The sequence below is a fragment of the Zalophus californianus genome, chromosome 1, assembly GCF_009762305.2.
Source record: "Zalophus californianus isolate mZalCal1 chromosome 1, mZalCal1.pri.v2, whole genome shotgun sequence".
Lineage (NCBI taxonomy): Eukaryota > Metazoa > Chordata > Mammalia > Carnivora > Otariidae > Zalophus > Zalophus californianus.
The window spans coordinates 198,191,375-198,206,151 of NC_045595.1; the positions used below are offsets into that span (position 1 = coordinate 198,191,375).

Genomic DNA, 14,777 nt, shown 5'->3' on the forward strand with positions numbered 1-14,777 from the left:
TCTTGAGCATATACTTCTTGAAAGATGTGTAATTATATTTTAGGGAAAGGAAGGGTTTCTTAACAAGTGACTTTTTTCTTTAACATAGATTGTTAAATATAATGGCTCTTCTTGCTCCATTAAACCTTTGCGGTTGACAGTTTGATTTTTCAGCACTCTCTGCCAAAATATTGCTGAGAAGTAAGCATTTGTTTTTGACAGTGTTAGTTTCCTATCTCCTTTGGGTTCTAAAGCAAAGAAGTAGGACATCCAGCAATCTGCACACAAGCAACTTTATTGTGATTGATGCTCTGTAATTAACAAAACCTCACATTTTAGATTGTATCTTTTTGGTGGTTATTGATAATTTAAGTCAGATATGTTAGAAAGGACCAATGGTATGGTACTTTTCCTCCTAAAGTCCCACAGTTGTGGATGGCAAAATCCCTTAGAAAAATAAAAGCTCAGTTATCTGAATCTGGACTCTCAATAATGCCTTTTGGTTTTTGTGTTTTTGTTTTTGTATAATTATACCTTTTGTCTTATCCCAGTCATGCTAAGAACTGAATATTCCTGTGTTTCTGCGGTGCCTGCAATTTTTAGTGTAACCCAAAGTGAGGATTTTAGACATGTTTACCTCTGTATGGGATCACAGCTTGTCCAGGTGTTCAGCTTTGTTTGCATTTTGATCTTTTTAAATGTCTCACAGGCACAGTTGTTAAAGAAAATAAAATGCAATGTTACCATGACTTTTGGTAGAAAAACCAATGGCCTTTGTTTTAAGAAAAGGAAAGAGAGAGTCTAGACCAAAACCAAATTTCTTTAACAGTCTTGCACAGTTGTTTCTTAAATGTGGAGCTCCAATCTAAAGTCACACTCAAGGTCTATGCAAGAAAATTCTATTATCACTGCTACCACTTGTAGGATATTAACAAGGTACGGTATTGGAATGTCAGTATTAGAGTATTTTAATTAGAAAAACACAGGGTTTCACTGTTGTCCAGCTTCTAAAAGAAATTGTCCTAGTATTCTGGGGAACATTCCAGAATATCTTGTACTTTAAGAACTAGATATCATCTCTCTGGATCTGTCAGAGGGGAGGACCTTGCCCATAGGCTTGAAGATCTAGCATTTGAGATTCTGTGACCTTTTTATTCAGAATTTGTTTATCAAGCCGATGGATGGTGTATGCTGCTCTTCCTCCCTTTCCTCTCCAGTATCCTTTGGAGTGAGTCCCATTTTATTCATTACCTCTGACAAGCTCTGAGGAGAGAGGGGATGAAAGCCAAGCCTGTTGCTTCTACTCTAGTTAACTTTGGTGAAAATTTTGAAGGTGAAAGGTTCTGGAACATTCAGAACTGAGTAAACCAACAGGAAATAAGTGAAAAGCCAGGGCAATATAATAATGTCCCTCATTGCAGGTGGCTGCTCGGCTCTGGTGCTCTTTACCTGGTGCCTTTCCCTGCTTTTAGGCACCATGCAGCATGAACTGGTCAAGTCTTAGCCCACTTTAAAGAAGAAAAAAGGAAAGAAACTCTGCACACAGCTAATCTAATACATCTGGTGGAGAGCTTCTGATAGAAATCAGAGATCTTTGATCCTTGCCCGTTTCTTAAATCTTTCAGCTGATTTCCCTCATCTGCAACTTCAAGGTTGCCAAATGTGCCCTTTGTCTGTGCCCAAAATTGTGTTCCTGCTTCACGAGCGGTGGTCTCACCTCCCTCGGCTTTGGGGAACTGAGAATCCCTCTGGGTCTTTTCGTATTCCCCCCACTCACCTTGCCTTTCATATCTATTTATGAATAAAAGTGACTTTCCATTTTCATTCTCTTTACTTGCTTTTCTTCCTCTTGATGCAAAACTTGTAACATGTAATAGTGAATTTTTTTTCAGACGCTGATAATATGTAAATCGGGCCTCAGTAGAAAAGTGATAAAATCACAGCCGAGTAGAACAGAGAACCCATTGAATCACTCCACGTTTTGCAGTGCTGCAAGTAAAAAGAATGTCTTTCTCCCTCCCTCCCTTCCTTCCTTCCTTTCTTTCCTTTCTTTCTCTCAGCTACCACGTGATTGCCTCTTGCCTTCCACACCAACCTGTTTTAGAGAATGTTTCTGTGCTTTTAAGTGCGTGTATTTTAAGTACATTTGTTCTTCCCCCAAAACACATGGGAGAGTAGGAAAGGAGACTAATACATGTTATATCTTCAATTACTTCAAGACTGACTTGATTTGTAAATTGGACAAAAGAAGTATAATTTCTCTTTAGTTTTTTGGTTTTTCTTTTTACTTTTCATCCTAGAAAAAAATTAATTACACAAAAGTAGAGAACAAAGGATAATGAGTCTCTATCCATCACTCAGCATTACCAATTATCACTTTGCTGGTCTTGTTTCATCTATCTCCACCTTTTCTGTTTTTGCCTGAAAATTTTAAAGAAAATTCCAGACATATCATTTTACTTCAGGATCTGGTTTTAGTTTTTGAAACAAGAGACATTTTGGAAATATCTCCTCGTTTAGGAGATGATAAGACCTTTCCACTGATGTGTTGTTCAAGGCAATAAACACCGCTGAATTAAAAGGCCATTATTCCATCTTAACCTGTTACTGTTAGTGCTTCTTGGATATCCTTTTTGTCTATGGCTAAAAGGAAAAAAAAAGTCCTCTGCCCATCTTGACAGTTTCCATAAAGAAAATTAGGACAACTAAAGAGGACAACTGAAGTAATGTGAAAGTTATTTTCACAGATTTTTGTAAATAAAGAGGAATATTGTTGTCAGATCTTATCTTGCCTTTTTATGCATATGTCTATATGGAAAATTGTGGTTTGTTCTTTTGCTCTTAGCTTTGATGAATGCTTCTGTTTTGTAGATAATCTAGGATACTTGAGAATGTCAGTGTGGATCTTGAGCCCAGCTTTTTCCTTAACACTAACATTTGGCTACTTTTGCACCCTGCACAGCTTGGGAACTAAAGCACTTCTTCCAAACACAGTGAAACGCACACACACAGATACACGAGCCATATGGATTTTATGCCTGATAGGAATTTATGAGTTTGATTCTCCTGGATCTCCTCCAGTTGCTAGGTACACACTTTTTTTTCTTAAATTAAAGTGTCAGTAACTCTAAATTCTTGGGGATTTACTGCTCATTCATCCTCTTCATTGACAAATAGGAATAGGGAGGTAGAAAAATATAAAATGGTGGAAAATCCAAACACACTTGAATTTGAAATCGATTTTTATTTTTTAATTTTTTAAATATATCTTTTTAAGATTTTATTTATTTGTCAGAGAGAGAGAGAGAGAGAGAGTAAGCACAAGCAGGGGGAGCAGCAGAGGGAGAAGCAGGCTCCCCGCTGAGCAAGGAGCCTGATGTGGGACTGATCCCAGGACCCTGGGATCATGACCTGAGTAGAAGGTAGCTGCTTAACTGACTGAGCCAGCCAGGCGCCCTGAAATTGATTCTTAAATAATTTTTAGTGATATTTAGTATACATATCTTTGGAAAGTAACATATATACTAAAATTATAGTACAAACTGACCAGTTCCTCTATCTTGATTTTTGCCTCCACACAGAATGGCCATCATCATTTACATATCCACCAAACTGACTTTCCTTAATGTTATGGTATTGCAAAAATGCTTCAGCTTTTAAAGGGCTTATTGGGGGCAAACAAACAAACAAACAAAAAAACACATAACATTTACAGTGTCTCTAAATTACTGACTAGAATGAATTCACACAATGAAAACCACTCCACTTAAGGTTTTCCTACCCTTTAAAAAATAACTATTTTTCTGATTATAAAAAAAAATACAGTTGTGTTTTGGTAGAAAATTTGGAAAATACATAAAAGTACAAAGAAGCAAATAAAAATAGCCAGTTGGGTTATTTTTGTGTATATGCATTTGTAAGTGTGAGAATGTGTGTATGTGTTTGTATATACAACTTTGGAGCAATAATATGTTTTTTTTTAAAGATTTATTTACTTATTTTAGAGAAAGAGAGAGAAAGAGAGAGAGAGAGAGAGGGTGTGAGTGGGGGAAGGGGCAGAGGGAAAGGAAGAGAGAGAGAATCCTTAAGCAGACTCCACACTGAGCATGGAGCCCCATGTGGGGCTTGCTTCCAGGACCCTGAGATCATGACCTGAGCCAAAATCAGGTCAGACACTTAAATAACTAAACCACCCAGGTGCCCCTAATATGGTTTAATGCTTAAGAATGGAGATGGTACAGGCTCTTAAGGTTGGCTACCTGGATTGGAATCCTTGCTCAGCTGCCTGCTAACTGTTCTATCTCAATCAAGTAGTTCAATTTCTCTTTGCTTGTTTCCCTTTCTAACAGATGGCAATAGCAATAATATCTACATCAGAGTTTTTTTTTTTTGGGGGGGTAGGTGGTTATTAACAGAATTAACTTATGTAAAACACATAGTTAACTTCCAGGGATGTTGGCCATCATTATTACTGTCTGTGATTCACGTTTTGTTGTCATAAATGGTCCTCAGCATGCTCCTTTAATGCCTGTATTCAGATTTATGTAACAGTCATATATAAATCTTTGGGAACTTTGATTATTTAGCACAGATTCCAAGGAGTGAAAATTTCTATGTCCAGTAGTTTGACTAAGTTCAAGGGTTATTCATTGAATAAAAATATCACACAGGCAAAAAATCTAGGAACTGGGGAAATAAGAGTGAGCAAAACAGGCCCAGAGCTAGAAGAGTAGAGGATTTTTGTGAAAAGTGACAAGAAGGGAAAGTGCAGAGTGCTTTTAGAGTATCACCTAGCTAAGGGTTTTAGGAGGGTTTCCCTGGAAAAGTCACTAGGTGTGTGTTTTGACCTAAACTCTCTTCGCTGCCCAAATCGAGTATCTTAAACTGCTTGGTTTATTGATAAAAAGAAAATCTTACCAACAGAGGGCTGAAAAAAAATAATGAGGCAACTTAGAAAGTTGTTTGGCATTGCCTTGGATGTAGAATAGGGGATGGCGGAACGTCTTTTGGCTGCTTGTATCTTTGTGTCCTGATCATCTCAAACTGAAATTAGCATGTTATATAGAACTAACTACTCGAGAAAACTAAGGAGGGTGAAAAAAGGGATGAAAATGTCACATGGGAGTTGTCTGTGGTTAACCACATAATCCGAGTCTTCTAGTAAATAAGCTATTTCCTCAGAGAAATGTAGTTACTTTGGAAGCGGTCTCAATGTTTAAAATCATTGATGTACCCTTTAGTATTTAAATTACAGTGATTTATGGAAGGCCACCCAGAGTGTTCCAGGGTTTCTCCAAACACCTCATGTTCCTGAAGAGCAAGTAGAACATTCAGACGGCTGGGCTCACCATGTAGGTCTATCCCCAGATGTTATTTATGAGGCGTCATTTTCTACTCAGTACCTTCAATGCTTTCACAAATTTTACTCATATGATATAATCGAAAAGACACAGGTTCAAAATGCATCCGGAACCCCACCTTTTCTCATTTGCATTCTATGTCCAAAGTTGGCAAACTGCCCACAGAACGAATTTGGCCCGGTTTTTGTAAATAAGTTTTATTAGAACACCACCATGCCCCTTCATGGATGTATTGTCTCTGGCTGTTTTCATGCTACAACAGCACAGGTGAGTAGTTGTGACAGAGATATCTGGCCAACAAAAACCGAAAGTATTTACTATCTGGCTCTTCACAGAAAACATTTGCCAACCATTGGTGTACGTTTAACAAAATCTATCACAGATGATATAATAGATTTCTTTTTTGGTAGCAATCACATACATTAAGGATACATAAAATACATTTAATTAGAATGAAACCTTATTTCTATAGAATTTAAGAAAATTATTCAGTCTTCAAATTCAGTATTTGTGTCTCAGATTTCCTTCCCAAGAATTAATTCCCATTTAAAAAAAAAGACACACATTCAAAAAGTGTTCTTTTATTATTTCTAGTAACATATATTGTATAAATACTCTATTTTTATATGCCCTTTTACAAAAGCGATATAACTTAAAAGTTTTATTAGAAAGAAATGTATAAAAATAAATATGTTATTATAGGCTTTTATTACAAACTATAGTCCTTCTTAGAAGGAACACACAAATACTTATAAAGTACGTAGGATTTATAGTAACATATTTTACTATATACATATGGAAAAAGAAAGTCGTATTCTCTTTCATAGTAGAAGAGCTGAACAGACATTCACCAGGATATGACTGTTGGACCAGCTGCTGGGGATGGACCTGCTACCCCTCAGTAGCCCCCCCACTGTGAGACAAGTGACCTCCATGTCCCCAAACACTGGGGGTCCCACTCTACACACCCCATTCTTATATTGGCATCACATCCTTTTTGTATGATCACCGGTCTTTCTTGAGACACGAACTTGTTTTTGTTTTTGTTTTTGTTTTTTGTTTTTAACATCCACATTCCTAAAGTAGGCTTACATACAGAGGAAAGAAAATAGGAGGTACTGAGCCCATCTTGACTCCTCTGGCTTTTCTGAGCATCTGATTCATCGCTGCTTTTTTAACCCTTGTAGACTTCCTGCACTTCTACAAACACGTGGAACTGTTTGTCAAAATGAAAGCACAAATAAAGACACAGCAAGGGCACAAGAAAGTAAAGATGGAGTTCACTTGAGTCGTCTGAGGTTGTTATTTCTCTTGTGGTCGACAGTCCTGAATTCTTACCTCTGGGTAGAAAAGATGGCAGAAACATTCTCCGAAATGGTAGCAGCCATAATCAGCACTGGTTAAAGATGCTATCTGTACCCCTTTCCTCCCTCCGTTGTTAGTGAGGTAAAGTAAGCCCTGTCTGAAACTAAAAAAGTCTCTTCTCTCTCCTGCTTTCCATTCCCCAAACCGCCTGATACAAAGTATTTAATTAGTACCACCAAACAGGGATTGTATACTCCTTAAACTAAGTTTGACAATCGTTTCTATTTTTTTTTTTTAAACTTGTCATAGATGTAACAAAAGGAATAATAATAATGCCCTGGGGCTTTATCATGCTATATCATTGCTCAGAGATTAATAACCCTCATTAACTACCCTATCAGATTTGTAACTGGCAGGATATTCTGACGATCTAACTTCTTCTCTACCTACCTCTACCCTCCCAACTCCTCGACACTCCTTGTCGCTCACTGGCAAGGTACACTGGATTCCTCCAGCCTTCTTGATTTCAGTGCATCAGCCCTTCCACACCTAGTCCTTCCCTCAGCACAGACGCTGCTTAACTACATTCTGCCATCGTACAAAAATCTATGTAATGCTTCGGTTTCTTCAAAGGATCACAGCTCTCGTGAGACAAGACCCCCCCATCATGGGACAGACACTGCAAGGTTCTCTTTTTGTAACCCTTCCCGCAGGTCTTGGAACATGGGGACCAATCCCCGAGCTGCCAGTGGGGGCAGGGCAGGTCCGCGCAGGGTCTGGTGCTGGCCGGCTTCACTTCCTTGGCGCACTCGGAGGCGGGCTGCCCGTTAATGTCCCGGCACTCCACCAGTCTCCGCTGCCAACCCCGTCCGCACGACCTGGAGCATTCGCCCCACTCTTCGATGACCCATTCGGAGAAAGTAGGGATGGCGTTGAAAGATTCCTTCTTCTTCTTCACAAAATAGGTGTACTTGATTTTGGGGCGGAGGGCATTGCCCACTGTGAGGACCTGGATGGTTATGGGCTCTTTGAGAGGGCTGAAGCTGCGGATTCTTTCCAACGAGGCAGAGGAACCACTGTACCTCAGGACAGTCCCTTTGTAGGTAATGTCTTGCTCTAAAGTGGACAGAGTGAAGTCACCGTTCAGGATATAGGTGCCATCGGCAGCTTTGATGGCAAGATAGCTCCCGTTATTTCTGGATCCCCGGTGATTCCGCTGCTTCACTTCGATGTTTGTGGCTCCAGCCGGAATTGTGACAATATCGTGATATCCAGGTCTGCGGGAGAAAAAAACAGACAGAAGAATCTCTCAGTCCCTTGACTAATTCTGTTACTTAGCGTGAAACCGTGCTCATCAGTAAGCATGTGATGTTTATCAGACTCGTAAAATCACATCTGAATGATAAGATCTTTGGGAGTATGACGTTTTAAAACTCACTTTGCACTGGTCACCGAGCCTGATGTTTTCTTGCACGTAGATCCATTTCCTCCACAGATGCCACATTTATCAAACTTCTTTTTGGAGTCTATGATACGATCGCAACCAGCTTTTACACACTGTCCCTGCACGCAGACGGAGGTAGAATCTGGGCTACACGGGGTACCGTCAACCACCTGAAGAAGAGAAGAGCAATATATCTGGTGTCACGCGTTAACAAGGGAAAGAGATAATGCCCTGATAATCAGGAAAGTTTCTCTCGTTAACATGCCTCTGCCTTCCTGACCATCATAGTTAAAACAGAACTCGATGCCTGTCACGTACTACCCTTCTTGGTGACTTTTTACCCACAGTAGATGTAGACGTCCAAAAAAATTATAAATTTTTTTGATAATTTGTTTATTGACCTATCTCACTTCTAGGTAAAGTCGACGAAGGCAGAACTTGTCACTTTGTTTACTGCGGTCTGCTCCGTGCCTAAAATAATATCCAGCAATCGTAGATGCTGAATATTATATGTTAAATCTGCACCTGGGAAGTATTTTCATAGCCTACAGTGATAACGGCACATGACCACCTCAACCAAAATTCATTTCCTTTTCTTTTCCTCAGAACCAGATTTATCCCCTCGGCAAAACAACAAAATGATGCTTTTTCTAGTTTAATATATGTCCTCAAACACAAGAGTTACTGATGCTCAGACTTAATTTTAATAAGTCCATTTGCACAGGCTACTGCCAATCACCAGTTAGTACTTTGGTCCTTGCCTAAGCTATTTTCCAAAACCACTGATTGGTTGCCATGTGAATTTATCTAACCATAATGGGCTTTTCTTTGTATATCAGAGTAATAACAAGCAATGATAAGAATCCTGAGTGCTGGATTCAAGCTTTATTCATAACTGACAATGACAGTACACTCAAAGTGGGCAGTTACCAATGTATCTAGAAGACAAGGAGATCCGATTTGAAATCGAACATGTTTATATATAAACTAATGGAACTGCATCATAGGTTGTGTGAAAAAGTCACAATTCAAGCCCTCGTTTCTTAGGCAAGAGTATGAATGAAAGTAACTACCTTGGGCTGCAAAACGAAGAAGAAGCCAATGCCTTTGGCTTGACAGATGAGCTTGCATCTGTCCTTGGGTGAGACTCCAGCATACTTGGGTGTCCACTCCACTGCGGGCCCACTCCCAAAGGACACTTTAGAAAACTCATTGTGTGCCTCACATTGTTCCTCTCTAAAGGTTTTTCCTGGAAAGAAAAGGATATAATGACATCATCAGTTTTCAACCCTTAACCTGCTGGCTTGTGGCCACATGGTTTTTGCCCCATGTCTACTCACCATTGTTGTCTGGACAGTCTTCAATGTTACATGACCTGTAGCGCATGCGCTTGCCTTCACAGTACTTCCCTCCATTTTTGGGGACCGGGTTGTCGCATTCCCTCATTGTGTACTGAACTCCTCCACCACACGTTCTCGAACATTCTCCCCAGGGTCCCCATGGTCCCCAGCTTCCATGAACAGGAGTCTAAACAGGGACACAAGTGATCAGCATTAGAACTCTCTACAGAGGTCTTTTTAGGAAATAAAAGAGAAAAATAAGGGATAAAGAATCAGCTGTAAAAAGAATTATCAAAGCCACAGACAGGGATGTTTATGCTGGTATCTGATACTTTAGCATCACTTTTTTCCTTCCAATTCTGAATTTTAAAGGAGTGTGCACATGTTGCAATAGAAAAACTCACATGAAAGTGCATCTTGTCCGTCTTGTTCACACACTTGCCGTTGATACACCATCTCCCTTCCCCACAGCTGGTGCCGTCTGCCCAAGGGAAGTGTTTGGTTTGACACACCAGCAGTCCGCCAGAAGTGCCTGTGCACCAGAGGGTCATGCACGTGCTGGCTGCATCCAGGCAGTGTTTGGACTCCTCCCCAAAGGTAAATTGGCACTGCCGGTTGGCATCATACAAGGTCCCGGGGAGATCCGAGGGGAGCTGGATGGGGCTCTGGGGCTTGTCCATCAGACATTCCCCTGCAAAGGAAATGCCAACTCATATGAAAACACAGCAAAGGCAGATCAGCTTCAGAAAATATGTATCACAGGACATGATATATAGCAGAGTGATCTGAACACTAGAGCTTCTGGGAAAATGCCAGAGAGGTTTAAACGATTTGTAAAAGATTGTCCTCAAAGGGGTATTTCTGCATTAACAGTGATGGGAAGTTATTGTTCTGCTAAAAAACTCAAGTTAATGTACGTTAGGAGCTCCTTGGCCAGAAGAATTATCTGTTATTGGGAATTAAGATCTAAAAATGTATGCTCTTGACAATGAGAGTAATTTGGAAGGAGGAGAAATAAAAAGAACAAAAAAGGAGAGAAAGAGCTGGTTTAACTAGAACGTTCCATGTGGAAGCTGGATTACATCTAGAAAGAGGAGCTCAAGCGTCTTACCGTGACCATTATCCAGAAATGACGTAATCATGTAGGCACTGCAGGGAGACCAAGGCTGGCTGTGGTTCAGGTTGGAAAGCATTGACGCCATCATGTGGGAATTCTGGTCAATGCCATTAATGCTGGTACACTGCTTTGCATCGTCATGTGGCATGTTAAACACGTGGCCTAAGGAGCAACCCAAAACCCACATCAAAATATAGGTCATTTGCAGCATTTTCTTCCCCATCGGCGATTCACCTGTCTCAAAGTGATATTTCTAGAAGAAACAATCTAGTTTGGACACGATGTGCCTGTTTTTCACAAGGTGCAAACAAATATGTGAATTTCCAAAGGTCCAGAGCCCCTCCTATGTTATTTTGAATCCTAATAAGGTTGGCCATGTTTAGAATAGTGGGGAAAAAAAAATGCTTCCCGCAGTTTCTAGAAAGCTCTGGAATCTAAAATAGCAACATAACCTGCCAGCTGCCCCCCTGCCCCCCATTAAATGAGCACACGGTTTATTGGTTTGATAACTCATGAAGCAGACTCCACTCCTACTCTGAAACGGACTCACCTAGTTCATGAGCTGTGGTGAAGGCGGCCTGCAAGCCATCATCTTCTATGACTGAGCAACTTCGGCTGGGATCACATATGGTTCCAACATCAGCCATCCCAAGAGTGTCACATGTCTGGGCCCCACACAGGTCCTAAAAGGAACAGAGGTGGGTCCTGACTCATAGGGACAGAGAGCATGAACCTTGGGACCTAACTTTTTGGCAACATGTATCTCCACGTTTGTTTGGGAGCATTTCCATTCACTGTTGCTGAGCTGTCCTTTGGGGACCACTTTGGGCGACTTTAATTAAGATTTTTCTCTAATGCTATCCAAATAAGACTGTGAGACTTGAAATATTAAAATTAAAGAAGACCTAAGGAAAAGGGACCCGGCTAGCCAATTTAAAAAAAAAAAAAAAGGAAGTGCAAAAACACTGGGGAAATGCCTCATGAGCTTTTGCTTGTGATAAAGTGGTCTCCCCAGAGGCCAGTCCTGATCTGCAGGGTCTTGCTCTTACCTGTCTGGTGAAGAGAATCGCTGTGTCATAGTGCTCTCCATCCCGGTCACTGGGCGGGTTGTGCTGCTTCTGCCAGTGGCAGAAGTTCCGTAGAGTGAGGGCGGCGTTGGAGGTCACTTCTGGCCCCTTCTGTTCCTCGTAGATGACCAGGATCTTCACTACCACCAGGCTCACTGAATTCCGAATGCTGGGGTGTTTGTACAGCCTGGCTGCCACCGAGAACAAGGTAAGAAGGTAGTGCTTCAGGCCACTGCCGTGAAACTCTGCCATGGACTGGTCGGCCACAAGCATAGTTTCCACATAGCGGTGGCTGGACACAAACCGCTTCTTTCTTATGCTTCCAGTTCCTGTCAAGACACAAAAAAGATCCTTTGCTCAGGGGCAGTCTTGCCAAGAATAGTGACCTTCCCAGAGTATATAAGGAAAGCCTAACCCGTCAAAGCAAATAAGCCAAAAATATACCTGGAACAACAATAACAAAAATATTTGCATCTCTTTTCACTGAGTGTTATTTTTAAAGTTTTTTCCCCTTTATGATTATAATTTTTCTGTCTACTTGAAATAAAAAAGCCATGCGAGTCAGTGAGGGGGTCAGCCTTTTTTTTTTTTTTTTTTTTTTTGGTGAGCAGGATTTCTTTTGTCCTCTTTGAAATCCTATAAGCTGAACAAGGCAGAATGCTCATCACCCTACCCAGCTGTAGTAAAAACTTGGAGCAAGGGTAGCCCACAGAGCCCCTGAGTCACTCTTTCACAGGCCAGGACTCAAATCCTGAATGAGATCATCAGACTCCACGTGGAAGGCCCAGGGCAGGGCTGGGGCCTCTGCCAAGGGGCCGGGCCTGAAGGAATCTCAGCCTGCTCTGCTCTCTCATTCCAGGGGTCCCTGGGGGTGTTCTGCTCTTGCCAAATCCGGGCACAAGGACCACACACTCTGCCCAGCAGCCTACTGCCCTACTCCCACTGCCTTGAGTTCCTGCCTTGAGCTGTGGGGCCACGTTTGATTATGCAAAAGAGAGCCCTCTGACTCTTGACTGAAAACCCAGCCCCCAGGGGAGCCCTAACTGGACGCTGACCCTGTAAGGGCTTCAAGGAGCAGTTGTCCAGGGGGAAAAGAGGAACATTCGAAAACAAGACACGCGAGAAAGTTAAGGACGAAAAAAGGCACCAAAGTGATAGAAAGAAGAGAACAGGACAGTAAGCACCGCATGCCACTGAGAGGGTGAGGCGTTGCAGGAAAGATGAGCAGTGACTAACGCGCAAGCGAGCTTGAGAGCAGAATTTTGGCCGCGAGAGGGAGCGCAAACTGGGAGGCCGGGTGGAAGGCGCGGAGAGGCGGGGCCAGATGGGCAAAGACCTCCCAAGCAGGTTCTGCAGAGGGGCCCCGCCGCCGCCAGCCGGTCGGGGTCAGCCTCTTAAGGGGGAAGGGGGCGCAGGCGGAGGCCAGCGGAACGGAGATCCTAGCGCAGCTGTCCAGGCTCGCGGGTTGCGCTCTGCGAGGTCGCCGTAGCTCCTCCGCCCTCCATCTCCGCCCTCCTCCGGGCGCAGGGTGCGCGCACACGCAGCACCTACGAGACCTAAGCGCAAAGTGGCAACCCGACCGAAGAACACATGCACCGGCGTGAAAAAGAAACTAACAGGACGGGAAGAAGTCACACGCGCTCACACTATAAACTACGGTGGAAGGAGTAGGATTACCAACTCTTCCCTTCCCTGTCGAAACGCTGCGCCTTAGTAGAAAATCGTTGTCTTCTCTTGATCATTCATTATTCGGGCAAACGGGATTCTGTTCTAGCAGGATGGGCTGAGTTTGACAACCCAAACCTCAAGCCACATTCTTCCACACCAGGCCTCCGTCCTGTCCGCAGACATATGTGCCTGCCTGCGCACAGGAGTTCACCCTCAACACGCGCCGCACAGAGACAGTGGGGAAAGGGGGATGAATGGAGAGACAAGTGAGAGCAACTCTTCAGGGATCCATACCTGTCGGCTGTCCCGCCCGCTGCGGCGCCGGGTCCCGCCGCGGCCACTGCGCCCGGGCGTCCTCTCCCTCCCGGCTCGCGCCCCCCGCGATCCGGGTCTCGTCGTCCGTGACCCCGCACTTGGCGCCGCCGCCGCCTCGCCGCCTCCGCCGCAGGAGATGGAACTGGGGCCGCTCCGGTGGCTCCTCCCCGGCGGCGGCGGCGGCGGCGGCGGCGCCGAGACGCACGGTGGCTGCGACGGGCGCGGGCTGGATGAAGTACTCCTCGCCCTGCAGGTAGAAGGCGCCGCGCACGCCCTCGCAGAGGCTAAGAGCGGCGGCCGAGCCGGAGTCGCCGTTCACCGTGCCGGAGTAGAAGCAGTGCGCCAGGTCACCGGCGGCCTCCGGACGCAGCGCGTCGGGCCCGGGCCTGCGCCCCACGGTCTGCAGCGTGAAACCCGGCGCCAGGAAGCCGCGGTCGGGCTGCAGCTCCAGGTGCAGCTGCCGACCGAAGGCGTCCAGGCGGAGGTGCGTGGTCGTGTGTCCCGGCGCACGCTCCAAGGCGGGCTGCACCAACTCCTCGTCTTCCTCTGCGGGGCGCCCGCGCGCGCCCGGCAGGAGCAGCAGTGCTGCAGCGGCCGCGAGCAGTAGCAGCGCGGGCGCAGGCTGTGAGCCCCGAGGCCGCCGCGCCAGCTCCGCGTTCCCCATGTCGCTGCCTCCTGTGCGCCTTCGAAACCCCGCGGGGACCGGTCGCTGCACCCGAGTCCCGGGAGGCACCGCGCGCCGCAGTGCACGGAGCGAGGGGGCTATTGTTCGGGTCGGGAGCACAGAGCCTCGCTGGCCTCACTCTGGGTTGTTACAGTTACTATTATTCTTTGAAAGTGCGCGCAGAGCCGGCCGCGGACGGGACTCCCGGAGTCACTGGGAAAGAGGCGATGCAGTTCTGCGGGTGCGCGGGAAGTTTTTCTTCTAGCGCAGAGTTGGAGGCACCGCGCAGCAGAGACTGGCAGGGAGGCTGCTGCAGGGACGAGGAGTGCCCTGGGACGCCTCCGGGGCAGGGGGCAGCGGGCAACGCGATGATCGGTGCCTGGAGCCCCTCTTCGGTCTCCGCCTTGGCCGCAGGGCTGCTGGCTTTGCGCAAGACTCGGTCCTCTCGGCCCTACTTTGCTGCGCCCTGGCTTTGCAGTGGCCCCTGGCGTGGAGCCGCTCTCCAGCGAGTGCAAAGA

General features: G+C 44.7%; 1 protein-coding gene across 1 annotated transcript; it reads right to left on the minus strand.

The window, feature by feature from the left end:
* Positions 1–7,221: 7,221 nt before the first annotated feature.
* Positions 7,222–14,755, minus strand: ADAMTS1 (ADAM metallopeptidase with thrombospondin type 1 motif 1). Its single transcript, XM_027585231.2, has 9 exons — positions 13,575–14,755; positions 11,595–11,941; positions 11,096–11,228; positions 10,540–10,707; positions 9,833–10,119; positions 9,429–9,615; positions 9,162–9,337; positions 8,083–8,258; positions 7,222–7,921 (listed from the first exon to the last, which is right to left on the minus strand). Exons 1-9 carry the CDS (start codon positions 14,257–14,259, stop codon positions 7,222–7,224), a joined length of 2,859 nt encoding a protein of 952 aa, XP_027441032.1. The 5' UTR covers positions 14,260–14,755.
* Between the last annotated feature and the right edge of the window lie 22 nt (positions 14,756–14,777).

Coding starts and splice junctions, on each gene's coding strand:
- ADAMTS1 (XM_027585231.2), bottom strand. CDS start 14,259: ATGGGGAACGCGGAGCTGGCGCGGCGGCCTCGGGGCTCACAGCCTGCG. Junction 11,229..11,594: donor CGATTCTCTTCACCAGACAG/GTAAGAGCAAGA, acceptor TGTTCCTTTTAG/GACCTGTGTGGGGCCCAGAC. Junction 10,708..11,095: donor CACCACAGCTCATGAACTAG/GTGAGTCCGTTT, acceptor GTTGCTCCTTAG/GCCACGTGTTTAACATGCCA.